This window comes from Cynoglossus semilaevis, chromosome 18 (genome assembly GCF_000523025.1).
Source record: "Cynoglossus semilaevis isolate Cse_v1.0 chromosome 18, Cse_v1.0, whole genome shotgun sequence".
In the NCBI taxonomy this organism is placed as follows: Eukaryota; Metazoa; Chordata; class Actinopteri; order Pleuronectiformes; family Cynoglossidae; genus Cynoglossus; species Cynoglossus semilaevis.
In genome coordinates this window covers 10,381,121-10,405,261 of record NC_024324.1, presented here as the reverse complement: position 1 = coordinate 10,405,261, position 24,141 = coordinate 10,381,121, and the positions used below count along the sequence as shown (strand labels likewise).

At 41.0% G+C, this 24,141-nt stretch overlaps 2 protein-coding genes across 2 annotated transcripts in view; one reads left to right on the top strand and one right to left on the bottom strand.

Moving 5' to 3' along the window:
• Positions 1 to 9,807: 9,807 nt before the first annotated feature.
• Positions 9,808 to 22,971, bottom strand: tpd52 (tumor protein D52). The gene is made up of 6 exons (XM_008331686.3): positions 22,815 to 22,971; positions 13,663 to 13,790; positions 13,310 to 13,458; positions 12,719 to 12,820; positions 11,058 to 11,106; positions 9,808 to 10,978 (listed from the first exon to the last, which is right to left on the bottom strand). Exons 1-6 carry the CDS (start codon positions 22,831 to 22,833, stop codon positions 10,850 to 10,852), a joined length of 576 nt encoding a protein of 191 aa, XP_008329908.1. The 5' UTR covers positions 22,834 to 22,971; the 3' UTR covers positions 9,808 to 10,849.
• The window catches only part of zbtb10 (zinc finger and BTB domain containing 10), a 33,700-nt gene continuing 20,034 nt past the window's right edge, over positions 10,476 to 24,141 (top strand). The window contains exons 1-2 of the mRNA XM_008331688.3: positions 10,476 to 10,586; positions 12,733 to 12,909. Of these exons, the coding sequence (XP_008329910.1) occupies positions 12,859 to 12,909 (51 nt within the window). The 5' untranslated portion in view covers positions 10,476 to 10,586; positions 12,733 to 12,858. The remainder of the gene's footprint in view (positions 10,587 to 12,732; positions 12,910 to 24,141) is intronic.

Here is a 24,141-nt window from a genome sequence, read left to right as displayed (position 1 = left end):
ATGTGATGCTTTGACTTTCATTCTTGCTGAATTCCTGACTTTTTACTCTATTATTTGTGCCATCAACTCCAGGAGTTGAGGTTATCAAATAAAATATATGTGATGCCATTAGGTCGCCGAGTTTTGTCAACAATGTGAAGTTCTAGATTTAGACTGGGAGATTTCTGCTAGTTTCAGATTAATCTCAATGTCAATGGAAGTCTATTATCGAGATGCTAAACTGTCACAAACAGTTTCTCCTGATTGTCATTTAAATATCTTGTTAATCCTGGAATTATGTTCCAATTTAAGGGAAAATGAAAAATAAAACAATTGGCAATGGTGCAACCCTTTGAGCTTAGGTAGGTAAGCACATCACAACTGGTTGCGCCGCCGGAAACATTTTGGCTGACTTCCGGTTGTGCTTTTAATTTGGAGGTACCGTCAGCGTTTCAGATCAGACTTCCTGCCAATGGTGTAAAATAGCATCGGTTAGAAACAAAACAAACAGCGTCACAGATAAACAACTGTAGCAATTGTTTAGACGTCAGCAGCCCTCCGAGAAGCACCAGGTAAATATTTGCTGAAACAAAAACTTGTTTTGTGTTTCCGAATTTTTAAGTTATATGTTTTAATTCGCAAATAATTGTCATTATTATTTAACGATAAGCTATGTTCCCCCTTTATGGCTTTAAATTAATTATATCACCGTCTTTTGGTGGACGTTTTACACAAAATATGCTGATTTAATTTAGATAAGTAAACACTTCTTTTCTGACTAGATATAAATAGAAACTTAACCAACCTAATTTGGCAGCTGTTTTGTATCTTTATTCAAAGACTCGCTCTAAACAATGCTAGTTAAACTCATAGCATACATAGCATACAGTTGACACGAGAGTGGGCTGGTCTGTTTACCGTGTGGGTGTCATCCACACTAAAGAGAAACTCCTGGGTTCTGCTTCCTGAATTATGGATATACTTGTGAAAACCACAGAACACTTGTAGTCTGCTTCTCAGAACTTCACCTTCACATCTGCATAGCTATCTTTATTTTTCATGTTTGATCAAAGATTGTCCTTGTTACAATGAGGTGACATCAGGGGACACTTGATGTCACAATTAATTGTAATTACACAAGTTGGAGTATTGCATAAACTATCTGGCCTGTCTTTCTATAAGTACACACCTTTGGGTAGCCAGATCTTTACCTTACATGACTGCAAGGTTGGTTTTTTTGTTTGTTGTTGTTTTATCTGTCAAGCATCCAGAACCTCTCTGGAACGGAGAGCTGGTAAATGTGGCAGTGACGCTGATTGACAGGTTAATGTTTGTCTGCTCCTGTTCACTGCTGTCAGTAGAAAAGAGAAGGGCCCCTTCCTCCGGCTCTCCATCCTTCATTCATTCAGAAAAAGAAGAATGTGAAGGAGAAAGAGTAGGAGGAGGGTGAACACGAGTGTGAAATGGCTTCTGTAAACACTCTGGGCCTTTTTGATGGATTTTTTCTCAAACACAATTGAATAAAAAGAGAAACGTGAAATCCTCAGTCGGTGTTTCCAGGGGGCCGCTTCACTCTCATTATGTTTATCTGTGAGGGAACACAGGAATTGTGAATGTGCCTTTATGAGCGTAGAGCTTCTCGAGTGGACCTCAGCTGTCATTGCATTATGTTTGGGAATTCTGTGTGGAGGTGCGTTGCTGTGATATGTAAGGCTGCAGCAATGATGAAGGAATGTCTCTGGTGCTGGCTGCGTTCTTTACTTCTATTTCAAAGAAGTGTGATACAAAGACTTGTCATGCGAGGTGTGTTCAGGGGCCCCTTTGGCTCTTCCTCAAGTTCCAGAAAGATGTTTTGTCCAAAAGTGACTTTTCTACTTCTTGCTGTAAAGTGTTGTTTTCTGACAATGCTGGTTGTTTTTCTGTAGTTCTTCTCCTTCTCTTTGCTTTCCCAAACATGACTCCTCTCTCCCTTTTGTACAAGGGCTTGTTGATAAGTGTTTTGTCCGTGTGAAAAATCACCGTTGTGGTGCAATCTAGAAATGTTTGGGAAAACAAGGAATCCTCGTTTAGAAAACAGCTGGGGAAACAGACGGCGAGATGATCCATTTCTACTGGGACCTCACTGACCTTTCACACTTTATCAACTTTAGAAGTGTGAGTAGTATGTGAATCAACATCATTGGCCTGAATTCTGTCTTAGCGTTGGAATATCAATCCAACAAAACATTTCAAACAATGATCGCACATTTGGAATATTTGTGTCACAGCTCCTTTAATTGACAACCCACAGAGCAGTGTCCCCGCCCTCTTTTTAACTGGATCGTCTCATTGGCTGTTTCATCAGATAACAATCGTATTGACCTCAAGAACTCAATGACAGTGGCACTGGATTTTTAAAGACTTTTTCAAAGAATATATACAGTAGTATCTTCTATGCTCTGGCCTCACTGTATTTTTAATACTGCATGTGCATGCAAATAAGACGTTTATGGATACATGACTTTATACAAATGTCCAATATTTGTGCTGTGGCGTCCATGACAGGGGTTGAGAGCAGCTGCCTGTTATTCTAGGACTCTTTTTTAACAGTCAATATCTGATGTTTTCAGAAAAATACAAGTGGTTTTGAAGTATTTCAGATTCCCTTGCTGGTGTAGGCCACTTCATCACAGTCAGAGTAAAGCTCTCTTCATCTCTGTTGTGTGAGCATTACCAGATATCTGAGACAAGCAGGGAGACGGTTCACCAAAGGCTGTGAGTGAGCGTCTCTGAGAGTGGAACAGTGCCAGCAGAAATGGTGAAGAAGCTTGAAATATGAAGTATGATTTGTCCTTCACTACCTGCATCAGTGGACTCATCATGGTCCGTCTGAAAGACAATAGCACAGTCTGAAATTGATGCTTTCCATCTGTGTGTCAGCAGAGCAGGCCAGACTCCTCTCATATACTGAGAGACACATGTTGGTGTGTACGGCTTATACCACAGCCACTACAATACTTTATTGTTTCCAATCCCCAAAGTGCCCATAAAGGCAAGGCCTCAACAAAATGGTTATTTAAAGGAAACCCTCCTCTAAATCAGCCGTATCCAAAGTCCGGTCCTGGGCCCAATAAGGGCCATTGTTTCAATGTGGTCAGCAGCTTCTCTCTTAAAGTGAATTTACTGGAAAAAAGAGTTGTTTGTTTTGAAATATTTTTGACAGTCATTTATCCTTTAATGATTTCTATGTTCACTTCAGGCCAATGTTTGTGTTTTTACTTTTTTCACTTTGGTATTTTTTGTTTTTTGAATATTGATAATCGGCTTTTTGGTTTTTTGCCAAATCTTTATTCTTTATTCCTATTTTGAGAATAGGACTTATATTTTAATAATAATGTCACCTTTTTTGACATTTTCCATTCTTTAAGCTTCCTTTTGGTATTTTTTTCAAGTTAGATTTTTAGTATCATGTTGTCTCATGTAAGCTAAATTGGCTTACATTTCTGTTTTTGTTGTACTTTAAGGCTATTAAAATGAATTCTTTATTTTCTAGAACAAAAAGTCTTTTGGTTTAATTTTTTCTTAATGTAATTTTATAATTTAGATTTAACGTAGCCATTTCTAAGCTAACAACTACAGTTTTTGCTGCCACAGATTTAAACCTATTAATGCAGTGCAGAAGTACGACTTTTAAACGTAGTCTTATCATAGTATAAGCAGTGGGCTCTTGAGTATTTTTTTTTACATGGTTGAATATGGCCTCTGTGTAAAAACCCTGGAGTTGAGGCAAGGTCATTACTGCTGAATCATTTCACAGCACTCTACTCTTTAAAAATCCTTATACAAATACACAAATTACCCTTGGCAGCTGTTGCTCTCCACCCCTCAGTGACCGCTACAGTATGTTAGCTTTTATATTTTTTTGGAAATCCCTAAATGTAAATGTTTCCTATGTGTTTTCCAGCCAATACACTAAAATGATGCAACACTCTGTCCTTGTCCAGATGTGTTCACGGACAGTGACTTTACCTTGTTTGACCTGAGGGGGGCTGTCATTGTGGTGGGAGTACTGCTTCTGTTGTTTTATGCACGGCCACACGTGGGATTTAATGACACGATGGCGGCTCCAGAATACTCCGTCTGCAGGTTGAGTGTCAGTGATGCTAAAAGGCTAATTTCCATATTTTGGAAATCACCTTGAGAACACTGACACCATTTTTGTCGAAGACGTTTCAGGCGTTCCTCTGTGGCTTCAGGCACATTGACCTAAATAGGACTTTCCCATGTTGTGATCACTGAGTTGACCACTTCATCATTTCCTGCTGCTACATAACTCCACTACAAACACCACGGACATGTATTCTGTCTCATAGAATTGTGAAGAAATTTCACTTTTGGCATCGAGCTAGTTGAGGAGAGGAATTCAAATGGAAAAATAGCACTAGCATAGCGGAGTTGTGAAAATATTTGTCTGCTTTCATTAACTTCATCTGATCCAGACCCACAACTCTGCAGGCAACAGTGATTTATTGTGCTGAAGGTTAAGGAATTGTTTACTACACCACACAGCGTCGATCTCCCAAACTGTTGTCAGGTCTTATCAGAAAACGCGTCTCTCAAAGTCTCTCCTCGTCGCTCATCTACTGCTGCAATCATTTGTAGAAAATATGTCTGTGTGAGTTGCTTCAAAGCTGAGGATTGAGCTCCAGCACAGGTTCCACTCCTGGATGACTGACATGTTTATCGTTCTATACTGTGAGAAGTGACGATAAGAGAAACGGCTGGTAGTGGAAATTGGGTCAAATACCGTTGGAGCTCTGGAACATTTGCAAAATTGGCGATGCGTCCAATTTCTATATTCACCATTAGGCACAGGCGGATACAACATTGATGTGAGGCTGCATCATTAATCAAGTAGAATGTATGAGGAAGGCCTTCAGATTTCATCTGAGCTGAAAACATTTGTTGTCTGATTAATCTTTCATAAAACTCCTTTGGGTAGAATTTCCACTGGTGTTGCACAACCCGGGCTGCTGCACACACACACACACACACACAGTCCAAGTCCAAAGTTGAGAGGACAAATTGCAGATGTTTCCAAAATCTTTTCAAGCGGAGTCACATCTATTAATATAAAAACGTCCGAGGGCCAACTGCTCCTCCTGCGACACCCAACACAATAATTAGGTTGAAGCAACTGCTTTGGTTGTTAACATATGTTGTCGTGTTAGGTTTAAAGCAATTAACTAGAAGTTGTTACCAGATTTCTACCAAGCATTTCGGCTTTGTCTTCTGGTCGACATAGACAATGCACAGCAAGGGAGTGTTAGGCCACAGTAGGTTCATGACAGCATTACTATTCAAAAGAATACAAACATCTCACCAGAAGTAGCTAAAAGTAACCAAACAAAATGTTACAAATTGGCCAAAATGTTGCTCTGAATATATATCAGAAAAACAGAAAGAGTTAAAAACAAATAGAAAAAAATCCCCATCATGTTGTTCTGATTTTATGATGTTATTTTGTAAGGACTTATAATGGTCCACATAAAACCGTCCTCTGTTGGGGACTGGAATAGATGTTTTGACCTTTTGACACAATGCCAATTCACACACAGATATTTAAACGCAACACACATACACACACTCTAAGGCCCATAAAGACTGAAAGCCATGGCCACACAAACACACGCAGCACGAGTGAATTAAAGAGCCCGCTGTGTAAAATGACTCTCAGGACATTATGTTGCTGCTCAACATATGTCGCCGTGGCTTCGGGTCTCATTCTGTCACAATGTGAGGAGCTTGCTGATGGAGGCCGCTCGCATCCCGCCTTATCAAATTTGTGTGTTCGGTGTGTGTGGTAGGACATAACAGTGTGTGTCGCAGCTGACCACCTAAGGTATGTCCCATCTGCTCAATGTAGCATTCACGCCTCCTCCTGTTTGTCCGCTTGTGCGAGAAAAGTGTAAAAGCAAAAGCCGGATCATGTGACCGTCCGTGTGTGTCTACTCCCCACTAAACCTGATCAGGCTATTCCTGTGGCCATAAACGCACGCTGTCACACCTCGTACATTATCAACTCCAAATTGACATACCATAATAAATCTCCTTGGTGCTGTTTTTCCCACCGGCCACCGCCTGTGCACCTCATTATCGTGAACAGCTAACAGAGTCGTCGGGGTATTGTTTTTTTCCATCGGGCCACAGAGTGAAATGTAAGTGAAACGATTTCACTTGTTCACTCTGCTCAACACCAGGTCACATGACTGCTACTTCAGGTGAGCCGGGGTCGTTTTGATGCAGCGATTTGTGGCTATGTTTATCCCGGCTTTAGACAGGTCTCAGTGATGTTGTAGTGTGGTGCAGGTGGAGGTGGAGGTGGAGGTGGGTGTGTCCCCCCACCCCCCGCCCTCCCTCCACTGCTGAATAATTGATGAGGGCGAGGAGAAACAGCAAATGTATGACAGGCTCCGTCCATGACCTCAGCTGATAGCCATCAGTGCTGTCCGTGAAATTAGCAGCTTCCTTTAGTTTACCTTGAAGCCACAGCAGGTCGACACCAGGGAAACGGTCACGGCAGAAGAGAAATATATATATATATATATATTTTTTTTTTTTGCTTGAGATAAATTACATTTTCATAGTTACAGCAACAGGTCTTTATGAAAAAAGAACCGTAACACTTTTGTTTATTTCCAGTGGATTAGCATACACTAGGCCTACAGGGTTTTTACAAATCTTTCAATTGTAATTCCAACTTGTACAGTCCAAGCAAGCCAGTTCCCTAGCCAAAAGTTGGCAGCAGTTCCCATCTGCTAATGACATGCAGCTGAGAAATAATAGCTACTTCTTGCCAACTTTTGGCTGTTGCATGCCGTCCTCCCTGCAGCATTGCAGTGTTGTCCTCTCAGTGTTTGGGTTCAAATTGAGTCTGAGTTTTGGTCTGACTTTATTGAGTTTGGGTTTGAGTCTTAAGTCACAGCAGAAAACGTTTGATTTTTGTCAGATAATGATGTTGTCGGACTTGAGTCTCTGAGACTCTGAGGCCTGGACTTATTTACCTCAACCCTGCCTTTAGCATTTATCAGTCCTTGTTGTCCTGTTCTGAGAGTTTAGGACAGGGTTAGTAAACGTAACGTTAAATATGTGTTCATGTCCAGAAATGGATAAGGAAAGGAATAAACACGGAAAAGTAAACACAACTCCTTGACCTTAATTATATGTATCTCCATGCTCTCAGTGTCGATGAGAGCTGTTGACACAGGAGTATTTCTGAGAAGCTAAGCTACACTGAGCTAAAGCACTTGGTCACACTTTACCTTTTTAATAAGACTCCCAGTGTATTTTCACGGTATCTGGTTAGAAAGGAAATCATAGAAGTTGTTAAAGTAGGGTTTTCTTACTGAACGTTCTAGCTCACTCACACACTCACACACTCACACACACACACTCACACACTCACAAAGCCATGTTTGAACTGAATGTTCTCCTTCTGCACAGCTACATCGTAACGCACACACACACACACACATGCGCGTGGTGGTCAAAGACAGACACTGAGCTTATATACAGTGTCATCAGTAACTCAACACAGCACAGACGCACTTGCAATATGTATCTGAGGTTTCACATCACGATACTCTACGAACCAATGATGCTTTGTTTCCACAGTGTGTATAAATATAACATGATTATTCTCCCAGGAGAAGATCTGATGCACTCTCTGACTGTTACCTCCTCTACCACACTCTCCCCCTCCCCTCCCCTCACCCCCACTTCAGTCTGTTTGTGTACTAATTGACGATGTTTTGTTGTAAATGGTGTTTTTTGACCAATTGTGTTCTTAGTGCCGTTGTCGTTGTTGTTGTTGTTTGACTCATTGTACAGTTGAGACCTTCTTCAGGGCGATCGGTCAAACTAGAAAACTCTGAAGGTATCTGGGTGAAACTGAATAAAGACTTTGTTTTTGGCAGATGTCTGTGTGCTGCTGTGATTGTGTCTTCCTCTGCTAATGACAGACTTTTTTTATATGATTTGACATGTTCATTTTTTGATTGAGATAACCCCTCCTCTATTCCCTACCCTGTGACCCTGGACGGACTTGGGGGGGTTGGGGGGTATTTGAGCTGCCCTTGAAACCCTGTTAGATCAACAGTCCATGCAGCAAAGTTTTTTCAGCTTAAACCTAAAAAAAAAACAAGTTTTAATGATATTAAATGTTCGCTCTGGCCTACCTTTGGAGTGTACTTTTAAACTCACCGGACCTTGTCAAGTAAAACAGTCAAATACAGTAGTCAACCTAGTGCCTGAGAGTCTTGCCAAGGCGCACTTGGCATGCAGACCAGCGGAACAACAAACGTTTGGCTTGGTAAACGACCAACTGCCCACTCTCTAATACTGCATAAAGTCGAAGGAAATACGTTTGCCAACAGTAGTGGAAAAAAACATTAGACCTGTACATTTCACCCCTTCTGTTGACTGTAAAAGTACAACACTGGACACATCTGATCCCATTGTGTTTTTACTGTCAGTAACTTTATGTAAACGTGCTCAGTCGAGGCTGTTGGGGTGAGGCGTGATCAAAATTTGATAAGAAACAGCCACACAACTCTCACCACGTTTGAGATTTAAGCCCAGATTGGTGGGAGTGTTAGTATCAGTAACATGAGCTGCAACCTTATCCCTGCCCTGCCCATATTACACCTCCCACAGGGGCAAGGAGAAACACAAATTCCTCATGTGCAGTAACCCAAACACAGCTTGGAGATTTGGCAGCAGTGTCAAGACTCACAGATTCCCTCAGAAATCTGAAATCTCACTGAAAGTCACTCTGTTTCTGAGGCATTTTCTAAATATAACAATGGCCACCTCCTTATTCCTGTGAGTCAGTGTTGATTCTGAGAAAAACAACCTCGTGCAGCTTGTTCTTGGCTGCCCTCTTGTGGTCAAAGTACACATTGCAGCGAGAGCTTAATATAACCCTCAGGTGTCGTCAGTAACAGCTATATAATAATAATAAAGCATTTCTTTCTAGTGGATAATCACGTTCACAGAAATTACAGAAATTAACAGGTTAAAAAATATACGTCTTTATGTCTTATTTACTGCAGGTACATTTGATCCGTTTTCATGTGACAGGTTGTTTTAATTATAATTCTACTTTTATCACCCACTGTTTTAGAAATGAACTCATATTTGGTTCAGTTATTGGTGTGGTTTATTACAAATTAACCGAGTAAATACAGGGCTGTGTTCTGTGTGATCTGGGTCACGTGACATGTTTATGTTCTGAAAACTGTACCGATGCAAAAACGTTAACCTGCTAATCTCGTTTCTTTAGCTTTCTCTCGAGATACTGAACCACAGTCAGTGAGTAGTTATTTTAAACCGGGGGTAAAAGACGACTTTTCTGAAGAGAGAACGAGTTTCAGTTTATTCGGTTTTCCACCAGCAGGGGGAAGACATGCACCAAGCTTGACGTGCCCCATCACAGGGGAGGCGTCCACTGTTTATAGCTTTGATCACTGCTGCAGTAGATACAGTGAAAAAAGTGCTTTGATAAAAAATAAGAATGAAAATAGGCAGTTGATAATGACTGCTTTATATTATCTAGAACTTGGAAATGTGAGGAATCTCCTCGATCCCTATTGTTTTGGTTTGGGTTTTGTTTGTTTGTTCATAAACCAGGCTCCACCCAGTTTGTTGACACACTTTAGCAGGTTTATTATTTAGTGTGAAGAAATGTAAGAGACTATTATTGTGCTTCTGCCCCAATTCTGAACCAGTGGTGGCAACAGTTAAGCAACAAATTATACTAGTAATATACGACAGAATACTGTATAAATCTGCAGTTTGCCAAGACTTTTTTATTAAAGTGAATCAACATGATCACAATTACCGGGAGGCAAAAAACACCAAAAAATGACATCAAAATCCTTTGTTTAAAACAGTGTAAAAAATGACAAATCACTGAAGCACTGCTCCGCTTTAGGGAGTCTAGGTGTCGCCTCCCTAACAGAGACAAAAGACAAAGGTTTGATATATTTGTATTGGCTGTGGAGAGATATTTGATTCACTCCCACCTCAGGTCACAGCTGAACCACGACTTTTTTTCATTATGCTTCTGGTTTTCACCACGGCACTGCTTTTGATTTTCATGTAACGGAATATTTTTTATTTTAAAATGGGTTTGAAATGGCAGCTTTAGATTCTGTTGTACCTGCAGGACGCAAAACAGGTGTACATTCATATGTGGAACACAGTGTTAGACTACCTTATGTTGGGCTAAAATGGATACAGTGAGTAAAACAGATGGCCCCCCACCCCCCGCCCGGCCCCCAGCAACAAGGAAAGAAAAAAAATATATATAAACCAATAACCAATTTATCTAATAATAAATCCAGCATTTGATACAGAAGCTACAAACCAACCTCTGCCTGGTTCACACGCAAAATAAAGCTTTAAGTGTTAATTCTTTTTATAATCAAGTTTTTCCAAACTTTGTTTCTTTGACACAGGAGACTGGGAAAAGTTAACGCTGACTTTGGCTTCAGATATTTCCTGGTTTGGACACAGGCAGGAAATGAAGGAGTGAAGGAGGAAAAGTTGGAAAGAAGAAGTGTAAGGTAAGAGAAGAAAGATTCCTCCAATATGGAACAAAAATAGAGGTCTGGCACAGGAAGCACATCTGCTCTGACCCACTCACACACACCGACACACTCGTCTGCCTTCAGTTTCCACACAAGTTAACTAGTGACGCCCAAGTCAGACGGGGAGGGAGCAGGGAGTGAAGACAAAGGAGCCTGGCTCATGGGTGTGGATGATGTAAGGGTGAAGATGGAGGGTGAGGAGCGTGAGAGGAAGTGGAGAGGAGGGGGTCAGCCAGGTCTCAGTGCATCAGTGTGTCCTGGCTGGGTGAGTCCTGCTCCTCAGGTGGGGTGAGCAAAGTGTCGGAGGGTGGGCTGCTGCTGCTCTCCTCCGTGGTGTTGGTGGTGGATGCTGATGGTGTCATTTTGGTCTGATTCAGACGACATTAACAAATGTTTTAAAAATGAATCACTCTGACAAGAGAGATTTCAGAGAAATTAGAAAATTACCTTTAAAGTCTCCACTTTTTCCTCAAATGTCTTAAAAGTTGGTGCTTTCCTGTGAAGGGCAGACAAAAGAAAAACAGTCAAATCAGGGATATAAACTAAGGACCGGCTGATATGAAGAAGTTTACTACCTATAACTACAGTGGGTGACTGCAGGACGTCCTCTGTGATCACACCTGTAGACGTAATGTCACCTGACACTCAGCAGGGACAATGCTGGATTTTCTAATCTGACCTCATTCTATTGTGTTTCCAAAGCTGTTGATTGCATTGAAACAGGGTCTTTTCAAGTCAATGAAATTATCCCATAACGTCAACATCTTTTTGCCTTGACTGCATTGATCTCAACCTGGTCAAAACAATATATGTGAACATAATAAAGCGGTGACCTGATACTCTGTGGCAGCTTTTCAGCCGTGCAGGAGTCAGATCATGTTTTGTGTTCTGCAGTTCAATAACTCATTGGCCATAAATCAATTTGAGCTCAATACAAAAAAGGCTAACAGACGTATTGTTATCTGTGGCATCACAGGAAAATCTCAGCATTATTAAAAAATATTGGACGCCCTTTCTTGTGACGAGTTGTCGTTAAACGGTGGGTGTCAATGTTATGTCCTCTATAAGTGTGATGTGATGTTGACGTCTGACTGTGGGCTGATAAATCCGTCACCAGTGTCACTGATAATAGTTGATGAGGCCACTGTACACACAGTCAGTGGAACTACAGTTCAACATCTGAGCCAGTCACATTCACACAAACTCCCTCTTACCTCATGACAGGCATACTAGCTGAGTGCTGTATGGAGCGCATGCTGTCCGACAGCATTACAGAGAAGAAAAGGAGCATTAGTGCTTAGTGAAGAAGCATTGCAAAAGACAGAAAACAAGGCAGAGACAAAGAGAAATATGCAGGCTCGACACACACAGTACATAACGTCTTTTATTCTACTCTACGTCGCATTCCACCAGCTGCTGTCGTGAGCATACTTTGGCAACTGGAGTTTATGTTTTCAACCCAAATAGGCCAAATTACAAGAAGCTGTTTTTCTAGAAGGTCAAGGATTTGTGGATCTGACATTAAATTCAACCATATGAACATCTTTACTTCAAACGGAGCCCTAAACCATTACAGAGCCACCTCAGGTTTTTGATTTACTTTTAGAAGACACTCGTCCGTGCGGCTGCAGTTCTCCGCTCACTGCAACTTTAAATGCCCTAATAATCTTGTTTGCAGCTCAGTAATCCAGAGAGGAGAAGGATGACGGGGAGGAAGGCAGATTAGGGGATGTGGTGAAAAGAGTGGGGGTCAACAGGAAGTGTATCTCTGAGGCTGGTAGATGTTTCACCATGTTGCATTACTGCTAAATTGAAGTATTACTGTCTTCATGGAGGACATTTGGGAACATTATTTAATGTCAATCAATTTATAAGGCAGATGTTTTCATACTGTAGTTGATTTGTTGCTCTCGGGCTAATTTTTTTAAGGTGATCAACAATGTCAGCAGTTTGGAGGTACTTAAACATCAGAGACAAAGACAGGACCGTTCACACCTCACCAAATCACTTCTTTGGTTGAGATTTATTTGACAACCTTGTGCACATCAACTTGTTTACTGAAACTGTTCTGAGACATGCAGTAGCACTGACTGTGTCCTCCGTCTCACCTCACGTCCTCCAGCTTCCGGCTGATGGCTGAGCCGACATTAGAGAAAGCTGCCGTGGCCTTCAAACTGGCCTGAGACAGTGTTTCAGATGTTCTTCTGTAGCTGAAAGAGACAAGAGGAGACGGACAAAGAGAGAGGATATGAGAGCGATGAGAAGAGATGGAGATCAAAGAGCACGGAGGAACATCAAGGTCAGATCTGAACCATGTTGTTTTCACTTTTCAGAGCCTGAAAGTATAGGAATGCATCTCATTTCCTGTTATGTCAAAGTAATCGGTTACAGCCGGGACACAGACACAGACAACTAGTCAGGGACACTGACATCTTCCTCATAGTCCAGATGAGGAAGAAAGTAACTGTTGTTCTTGTATTCAGGCTGCTCAGAGAAATGTGTTGATGAAACAGGTCGACAACAGTAACGTCTAACTGCTGGTCACAAGGTTTCTGGTTTGTTTTCTTCAACGAGACAAATCAAAAGGAAGGATATAATTAACCAAAACAACTGACAGAGACTGACGTAAAAAATAACAACTAGTGTGTTTTCTTGGGGTCAAATGTCATTATGCTGCGGCGGGCCAGTACGGTACGTACGCCACAGAGGTGGTGACATCCTGCCAGGTCTTGGTGATGTTCTGTTTCAGCTCATTCAGAGGTGTGATGCCCAGCCTCCTCTTGATGTCTGCCAGCAGCCTTTCTTTGGCTGCCAGGACCTGGGACAGAGTCTGGATCTCCTCCTCCACCTGGACACAAACACACACAAGTCACAACGCTAAAGAAAAGAAATGCAGCTTCAGACCACTGAGGTTTGTGTTATGAATGAGGCTTACAGAAGATGGACAACCAAAGCTTCCAAACTGGTCAAAATAAATCTCTGATTGGTTAGTGACTGGACTAATCTGAAACCTAATCTTGACTCTGGTTGGTCACACCTGATCCCTGCTTACCTTGACCAACTCTTCCTGCAGCTCTTGTCGCTCCTCTTCTGACAAGGCAGTGGGTGGTGTAGGTGAACTGACAGAAGACACTGCATCTTCTCCGACCTCTGGGACTGAGTCAGAATGTTCCTGAGAGCCTGATGGGACAAAACAAGTCCATTTTAGTCTCATCATGACACGTCCTCCATAACACTGATGTCTGCGATTGCGTCATGAAGTATGACGCAAGAGGATGTATTTCTTTGTTCGTCTGAAGTATGAGCAGAAGAAATAGTTGAATTGAAGTTGAAAAGTTACAGTCCAGGTCCGTCCTAGGACCATGAAGACATCACTAAGTTTATTCTGCCTGTCGTCAGTCAGTTGAGCAAATCTTTGCCAATCAGAGGCAGAGTTGTGCGTGTCCTACCTGTGATGGTACAGTCTGCGGCTGACTGTGTCTACTTTGCTTGCAATCACGCCCCAAATAGGCAAAGTGTTTGTGAGGTAAAGCAACAGAGCAGGTTTCACTGTAACTTGATATCAAACGCAGAGCCACATGTGGCCCACAGACCTCTGCTCAGAGACTAGAAATAAGACAGCAGTGGAGCTGGACAACCCAGTTTGTCCAGTATTCTTCCCTAAACCTAGTCTTAACTGGATTAGATGTTGCAAAAACAGGGAGTGAACACAGCTGTGTGTCTTCTGTCTCCTATTAATTAACCATCGTCCTGTGGCTTCCCTGAACTGACATTTCACAGGTAGCTAAGCTATTACAAGGTAATGGCTAGTAAAAACATTTGTGACCTTTTCCATTGGCAGCAGAACAGAGCGTCCATTCGTAGTCGGTCTTAATTTCACTGCACACACAGTCACAGTTTGTCCTTTGAGGTGGTTCTCTCTGGCAAACCCCTGTTCGTTAAGACCAACAGTACATCAATATTACAGTGATGGAGACATCCTGGGCTGGGACAGCATGAGACACACAGCAGCACAACTGTCGAAGGAAATAGGGAAAACCCAGTTGTAGAAGTAGGACGATGTTTGAAGTGGGGGACTTCTGGTGAATTCTGGTAACTCAGCAGGGAGGGAGACACGATCGAGATGTTAACTGACGACACAGATGGTAGAAAAGCCTCGTCTATATTTCCCCTCCCGACATCACTTAGAGCTGAGCTATCTGGTCCAGTTAGGTGAAGTCAAGCTTCAATTGGATATTTAGAGATGTACTCTATTACATTATCACGACTACTGTATTTCATATATATATATTTTTCATTAATGAAACACACAAATGTAAATTAAACACACAACAGAGTCCAGCCTCTGATGAGGTGAGTTCCATATATACAGTATATTTATATTTTACCATTGCTGAATTCCAGCCACAGGGATGTGCTGTGACCCCTGTTCTTTTTACAACCTTTCCTCCCACCTCATTCCACACACACCCATCCTCCCTCCAGATTCCCTCTACTTTTAAAAACATTTTAAGTGAGATATATTGGCGGTGCCGAGAACCGCAAAGTCAAAAAGCTGGAACGTGCACACTCCTACAGAGAGTTGTGATATTTCCTCACAATCCATGCTTGTGAAATGACATTTTTCACATAGTGTTCTCACACGGTGAGAGCCAGTGTGTGATTATACTCACTTTTAGCATTAAATAAGACCTCAACCTTAGGTGAGTCTTTTTTTTTTGTTTGTTTTTAGGCTCGGTTCTTGTCTTTCATTTGTCCTTTCCTCTTCCTGTAACTGGGGACACAGTATGGTGACACAAACAAAGAACACATACACACACACACACAGACAGAATTGTGCAATGGACTCTCTTACTTATAACTGCTTCACTGCAGTCACTAACGGCTAAAATGTCTGGCTTTATTTGAATGTGAGAGAGGTCGGAGCTGAGGAGGTAGTGTAGTCGTTTTACAGCCAAAGGGTTGTGGGGTCCACACCAGTCTCTGTACAGTACCTACTCTCCCCTCCTCCCCCCCAAAGTTAGCTGGTAGCTGTTAAGCTATACAGAGCATATGTCATTGTAGAGAGAACTGTTCAAGCAGGATTTGTAAAAAGGGAAATAGTTCAAGCCCAACTTGGTGTGAGGACACCAAATATAGACTGTTCTGTAGGTCAATTCTCTGCCTTAATTATCTGCTCTGCTACCAGTCAGATAAATGTATGTCTCACAGTCTGGCTAACATGTTGCTTTTCTGATATACATTTTTTAGATTATTATTTTTCAACTACTACTTAAACAATTTTATTATTAAATCATGTAAAAGATCATTCCCTTACTCAAAAGCAAGTTTTTGTGCAATTTCTAGCATTTGTATTATTATAGCTTCTCCGTGTAAAAAATGTAATTGTCACTAAGTAATAACTGACTTAATAATTATTCCATCATTTACACCGAGACAGTCAGAGCTGAACTGATTCACAGCATCAACAACACATTCTCAACTCAGAACTGAGCCAGCTAGACGGCATCCAGGGAATAATCGAATTAAAGTTATATAATAACGCCACAGAAAAATAACCATTAAAAACTCAAGACTGGTCATGCTCTTAATCAACACTAAACTTGGATGAACTGTTGAAAACAAACTGCTGACCAGCACACCACAACTAATTATCTACGGCTCCTTACCCTTCCAGTTGTGCTCCCCTAAATTCTTTCAGTCCACTCTGCCAAGCCCATGTTTGTCTAGCTATCCTGCGCACACACACACACACAGACACATAAACAGAACACAAGCACACACACAGCGCCCTCACGGCCTCCTCACGGCCTCTCCCTTTCCTTCTTGTTATACCTCTGGCTTTGACGGCTGGCGAGCAGGGTGGCGTGTCGTTGTAGGTCGGGGAGAGGTAGAGGTACCTGCTGTTTACTCCTTGTTCAAAGTCAAATGGAGAGTGGTACTCCTCCAGAGGGTCCATCTTTCACAGCTCCGGCTGTGTTCCCGAGCCGAGTGAGGACCACTTCCACGTCCACTCTGCTACCTAAGCAGATCCAGCCGAGTACTGATTGTCAGCATGTGACTCAGGCGCGTGCTGACCGTCGCAGTGTCGCAGCCTCCTGGATGATTGAGTGGCAGGGAGTCACACTCGGTGTACGGGTGTGTGAATGAGCGGGGGAGGAGGTCTTTGTATAGTCTCTAAGGTCAGGTCAGGAGGTCAGGGTAGATGTACAGTGGAGGCAGATGTATATTTTTCATTAGAAAAGGAGGCCAAGGTGCGAAGGCTCGTCCGTCAGTTCCTTCTGTTAATAAGTTACCTGTCCTTTGAAGCAACCGCTCCTCTAGACCAGCCCACACGGACACAATCTCTTCCTTTTCAACTGTTCTCCAACAGTACAGTGTTCACTCCGTCCTTCAGATATCCATGTAGCCAGATCCGCTCTATGGTCTAATGCTAACGTTTAGTTAGCAGAGCTGGTGCAGCAGTGATACTGAGTGAGGCTCCACTTTCATCACACCCAGGTCTGTCTGTCAGTTTCCATCCATCCATCCCTCATCCATCCATCGTGTACTTTCCTTCATCCAGCTTGTCATCTGAGGGAGGGTCCCTTTTGTGTGGATCAGTCACGTGATCAGCCAGTGAGTGTATGATGATGGGGCTTTAGATGAAAAGAATAATCTGCAGTGTCCTAGATTACAGTGATAATCCAGGCTGGCCGTTCCATCCTAGAGCAGCAGTAATGACAAACAACTCAAATGGAAGGGAGAAAGTTGCCAGAGGCAGAGTGGGTTTGAGGGGCAGTTACCGACATCAGTACCAGGCAACTATTGTGTTTATATAAGAACTGCTACGTTTAACTGAACATACCAGTGATGTGTGTTAAAGTAACACTCGAAAACCTTTGAGAATAAACGGATATTGTTAATATAAATATTGTTTTTTCTATACTTAATTCAACTGCAGACCAGATGGGTCACTGTCCGTGCACTGAGTTCTGGTCTAACTGCTAACACTCTGCTGTTCCCAGAGGAGCGTGTGGATGTGATATATTCTAGGAAATAAGTTACACCTAATCAGACCTAATCAACAAATTCCTCGATCAGTCGCTTCACTAGTAAAAACTGTGAGAAAAAACAGCAGTTGTTTGTTAAAGCACATAAATCAATGAAAGACTAAAGACGTGTGGAGGAAATACACTGAGCTGCACAACAATTCTTATCCTTACACAGCTTAACAAAAACTCTAAATGTATTAGTATAAAGTTAAAACATACATTGTTTTTAATTTTTTTCCATTTTAATTTTATTTAATTTTATAAAACCCAGCATATTTAGCTTCAAAGCTTAATGCAGATACTTAGCCTGTTAGTTTGGCTGTGTGCAGTAGAATTTTTTTTTTTACTTTTTCAAACATCGCCTCAGGTTGATGATAGACAATGAGCAGACTGGAACAGCTGTGACTGGTTGATGACCCACTGTTCTTATTCCAACTGGAGATGGTTTGTAAATCGACATGCTGGCAGATCAGACAAAGAAAATTATTTCAGTGTCTGAATTAAATACCTGCAGCTGACATACAGCATTCAGTGGGCATTTCCTTTGTTGTCTCTTTGCTTTTTTCCCCCCTATTCGAGTGTCACCTGTTTCTGTTGTGTGCTCCACAGTAAAGAAAAGACCACACTGTGAAGGGTTGTAGTTAATTACTCACAGATATGCAGTTCTTTCACATCTACATCTACATTTAAAGTACAACAATAACCGTCCGTTCATTGGAAGTCAGATGCTACTGTGTCTCTATTTGTATGATTCATTTCGGTTCAATTTGTGCTGTGCTTTCATTCACCAAGGTCACCCAGGGGGAGACACACAAACACGTTCTCATCAAGTGCCAACAATCACACACACACAAAAAAAACCTCAGGCTTAAACCAAGGACAGATTTTTCTCCTCCTGCGTTTGTATGTTTCTGCTCTTTCTATTAAATTTTTCTTTAGAAGTTTAAATCTTGCACAGATGGGATCCACCACGTGGACACATTCTAAGATCCAAGCACAAGTGCAGTGTGTGTGTGTGTGTGGGCAAAAATACACTTTTCTGTCTATTTTGAACAACTTCTGCATAACAGGAGCTGCTAACTCTGGAGACGGTGGAATCCTGTGGCAGTTATTAAATTCAAGAATGTGATTTAAAATAGAATTGCTCATAAATGTTATCAGACGTTCCTGAATTTCATTACACTGATATGAATCCGTAACCAACACTGTGAATTCTGGGTAGAACTGGGGTATTTTTTTACAAAAAAAAAAAAAGATGATGAAAGAAAGTGGTCCGTGACCGTCTGAGAAGGAGCCAGCCATTTTCAATTGGCTAATGAAGCACAGCATAAGATCAATTATCCCATACCCTGTCACATGATGAGCCTAAAACAGTAGTCATGGGACTTGCCGTGGTGTGAATGCAGCTGGCATGGCCACAGAGTTCTTATCTGCTGTGTATTCTGGGAAAACTCTGAAACCAGACTGAAAGACTTTCAAACGCTTCTGAGATGAACGTAAAAAAAAAAAAAAAAACAACAACTCAGAAGTCTTTCTAAATTCTTCTCTTTTGAAACTAAACAAGAATCTGAATCACATCTGATTTTACTAACATTTTAACGTTCTTAACTGTCGCTGCCTGGAGTAGAGGTTATTACTATGGTCATACCTCAGGTAAAAACTAGCCTCAGAACCCACTTAGACGAGGGATAAAGAAGGAAACATCTGCAGACACACCATTATATTAACAATATTAACAAGCCCCCTCTGTGGAGAAGCCTGTTTCCTCGTGATAAGCTCAATTGTGCGCAGTTTTCCAACCGTCATGTTGCAACAGCGTAAATGTTCTGTTAGTTAAATATCAAGTACTGTGCCAAGGTCTCAGGTCAGAACTAGCTCTGTAGATCCAGATGTACTGATTATTATTAATCCCTTACTCTAAGTTGAAGTCGTCTTTTGTTCCAGATGTTACCAAAACTGCGTGTATTTATTCACATCTGACCCAAGTATTTAACACATTATCACCTTTTGAATCTAAAATCAAATATCAGCAGAGGGTCCTGGGTTTGAGCCCCAGAGGAACCACATATCCCTAATGGTGCCTCTGTGTAAACATACAGTATTTACATTTGATTAAACAATGGTGTCTACTGTTACAATGCAGCAGTGTCTGGTAGTTACATCACAGAAACACTGCATAATCACAGATATAATGCTTGGAGTCATTTAGGACTGATTTTCTCCATTTTCCCATTTGACACTGAAACCTGAAGTTTGTCTGTACTGTGTCACGCTGAAGGATCTGTCTCTGTGTGTGTGTGTGTGTGCGGGAGCTACCAGACAAGTGAGAGCTCATCTTAGCCAAACCTCACAGGATAATGAAGAATTCGCCATAAAGAGGCAGTGAAAGCACCGTCCTCTCCAATCAGAGCACTAAAATCCACCATCTGTTAAACTACAAAGTAGTTCTAATTGATCTTTAACTGGAAGACTCGTGTGATGGCTTCTATCCCACAATTCCAGATAGACAGATAGATACAGATTCTCAGGAATGTGTTTGCAGCAAACACTTTCTAGTGTCTTTTCTAGTAACTGTGCTAACAAATATGTACTTCTAAGTATTGCTTTTTAAATCATAGTTTAGAGTATATATATATTTACCTATATTTCTTTGTACTCTGCTGCTGAGATCGCACAATTTCAGCTGCTTAATAATACTTAAATATGCTGAAACACATCAGCTGTGGGGGCAGGAGGTTGTTTACTGTACCAGCAGTCCTTCAGTCCAGTTGTTCCCTATTTAAACATAATCAGTGATGTTGGTCATCACTCCAAATCAACATCGTTAGACGTCTGAGTTGAAAAACAACATGCACTGGTCCGTCTGACCATCACATTATTGAACATCTGACTTGAAGCAAAAGAAGAAGGAAAAGTACCACGGACCTTTCCAAACCAAATCTTCTGTTGCCGTTTGGGAGCGTCTGTGCAACTGCAGTAGCTTCTTCTCAGGTTTTAGACCAGGGAGCTGCTTCTCCCTGAATATTCATATTTTTCCTGCCATGTAATTGTCAAAGCCAACCAAACCTACTTTAACCTGATGCTCAGTTTGAACTCCAGTATGTTGCTGTGATCCTGTGTTCATTTCAACACAGCATCATGTTGTTAACGTCTCATTTGCTGTCGCGCAGCATACATGTTCATTAGGTGTACCTAATGAAGTGGTCAGTAATTTAATTTCTGGAAAGGTCACTGCATATGTGTGCCATTTTGTGTGGTAAATAACTTGAACTAAAACTGTGGATAATTTAAAACACATGGCAGTGTGTTTCTTTTGAGCGTGTACATACATTGTTATTTTTTATATCACTGGTCCTTGAAAATATCTCCTTTACTCTTTTAATGTTCTTGCCATTTTGCACCTTGGGTCAGAGAAGACTGAAATTTCATCATGTCATATGTCCTGTATGTATGGCATATTTGACAAGACAGTTGACTTTGACAGATGATTTTAATTAAGCCATTTCAGGACTTTGCCTGATCTTGTATCTTATGAATATGGAAAGAAACTAGTCCTATTAAATTATCATGAAAATAATTATCGGTTGCCACCTGACTGCTTAAACAAACTATCCTAAACCAGGTTAACTGCAGCTACTTTGCAATAAAGGACAACTGTACTGAACTGTATGACTAAATATTTTTAATCATAATATCACATACATAGACAAAACAAATCTGTTAAAAAAGAAATGTCAGTATGAAATAGTCATAATTCTTCTTTGGGCAGAACATTCAGACATCAGGAAATTATGTTTTAGAAACTAGAAAACAGGCAAGAGCTGAGCTTGAGCTGATCTACCCAGAATCCCTCAGGCTGAACCAAAGATCTTGGCTCAGTTGGCTAAACTGAGGCTCATGTACTGTACAGGGGAGTGGAGTGGAGGAATGGCAGAGCAGATGGCTGCCTAGCAGGGGCAGGAAATGTGCAGGAAGTTGTAAGAGAGCACGGAACCCAGGCAGGAATTCTAGGTAGCTGAACACTGTGATCACGTTTACTTTTTATAATTGTCAATATAGAAATTCCTTGCTTGCTTCCTTGCTCCTGTGCTTGTTCTGGTGCATGTGCTCAGGCCTGCTTAACCTCATTCACCGACCGAAACAGAAGAAGGATTTCTGTTTAAAACAGTAACTGTAACATTGGAACTGTGACTGTACAGTGTCATCCACGACTGCATTTTCCAAAAATATAAATATAATTACAGTCATGCCTTTTGATCCAAAAGATAACTTCAACCTGCATATGATTACAGAATAAAAATAACAGTGCTAAGCTAATGCCAGCTTCTTATTTTTTTAACCTAATTGCTAACTTTGACATGCTCATTAGCACGTTGAGAAGTGGTTTTTGTTGTATTACACATAAGTAATAGTATTTTGGATATATTTACTGACATAAAACATCAGTGTTAGACTATGTTATACGTATATTAAAAGAACTATATTATACATAATAGAAAGTCATGGCAACCCTGATGAATCACAATTACATGTATTAGTTATAACAATGTTCATTAATGAGGAAATCATCCTTCTGCCTATTTGTGGGTCTCTATCCTGTGACAGGTCATTAAAAACATGTTTCAAGTTGTTGGTTGGGTGTAACCTGTTCGTTCAGCTTACCTCACGATTTGTGGCAAAATCAACGAACGTTTTAGGCTTGTATTTTAAAATATTCTACGTGGCTTTTCGGTGAAGTGTACGAGTTAATTCATACACTCAGTCAAACATAAGGTGTCTAAAAACTTCCTATTTGTATGCTGTTGTGAAGGAACTCGCCTGTCAACATATAGGAACAAACATGACAGTACAGTTCTCAACTTCCGTATTAATTGTAATAAAGGCTGACCTACTTTGGTGCCACACAATTGTAATAAAGGCTGACCTACTTTGGGCAAGTTTTCCCGTTTCAGATACCCTTTTCGAAGTGATGTTATGTCCAGACAAAGATATAAACAAAACCGTTTGACTTTTCACATGGGAAGTTTAACATATGTCTCGACGAGATCAACTTTAAGTCACTGCGCAAACGTTTAGCTAGTTTGCTAACTTTATATAATGTCACTAAACACTGTCAACACCCATAGACAATAACGGCAACACAGCGACGGGTCTCAGTAAAGTTGTTTACCTTTCTCCGTGTCCTCCATGTTGCGTCGATCGCTGTTTTTCTGTCACTTTTCTCTGTCCACTGTTGCAGCTTGTGTCACTTGGCTGTTGCACTTCTTCCTGTTCTCGACCTCATGTTGCCAGGCAGCTGCGCCGTGAGGGGCGGGGCTACATCTGACGTCAGCGCGCAGCAGTGTAAACAGAGGCGAGCACGTGGATATGGTTTGACGTTAGAAAAACACAGCCCAGCAGGGATGTTCGAATGGAGTGTTTGTTTATTTGTTTGGGTTTTTTTTTTGGGGGGAGGAGGGGGGCGTTATTCAAAAATATAGATTTCCTACCGTTTTTCATCTCATATTAATGACTGTAGTTAATTATTACACAAATGCACTGCAGTTTATCAAACGTATACTGGGCAAAACAATGCAACTTAGACCATATATGTCAAATGTAATGCTAAAATAGATAATCGGATAATAAATAGATGATCGGATAAGAAAGTGAAACAAAGCAACTTAAATGTCACACATTTACAGATAATTTAGTTTAAATGAAAAAAGAAAAGGCCATTTAGCCTTCTAATGAAGGCCGTAGTCATTAGAATGGTTGTCAAACTGTTTACCATTTTGACAGATGGACACATAAAGTAGTTTGGTCTCGATGTTTAACATTATTATTTTGAACCAGATTTTGAATGATAATAATTAATATCAGAGAGAGAATAATTTAATGTGATTATATACCTATGAAAATAAGGTTTGTTGCTTCATTCCATTAGCATGGAACAAAACAAACTATAAGACATTTTAGGGCCTATTACCCACTTGGGAATTGAACCTTTACAGTTTGTAATCCAAACCTTCTTGTTTACATGGTAAAGACATTAGGCAAACTATACAATGAATTATATCAAGCATGAGAACGCACACACACATTTATTTCCAGTCATCCAGACACCTTGTAAAAAGACCTGCTCCCTTATCTGCATTTAAACCACACCAACTAAACCAGAGGCTGTGGCCTCCCCGAGGAACATCAGCCCTGAAAAAGTCAATATTTAGAGAACAGGTTTTCAAATAAGATGTAAGACATGCACACCCACACCCACAGATAGAGACATGAAAGAGTGCCACCTGCTGGACTTTTTAATAATGACAAGGAACAAGACGTTACAGAATACTTTACTCCAGGCTACGACATCTCTGTCTTCCCCCTGGAGGATACCTGTTTCATATTTGCTTAGTCAAACATCATATGACTTAAAACAATACTAACTGTCGTTATTTTCCCATATACGTGTAGTTACAGTAGTGTAAACTGTACTACATTTATACTTTACGATAAAGCAG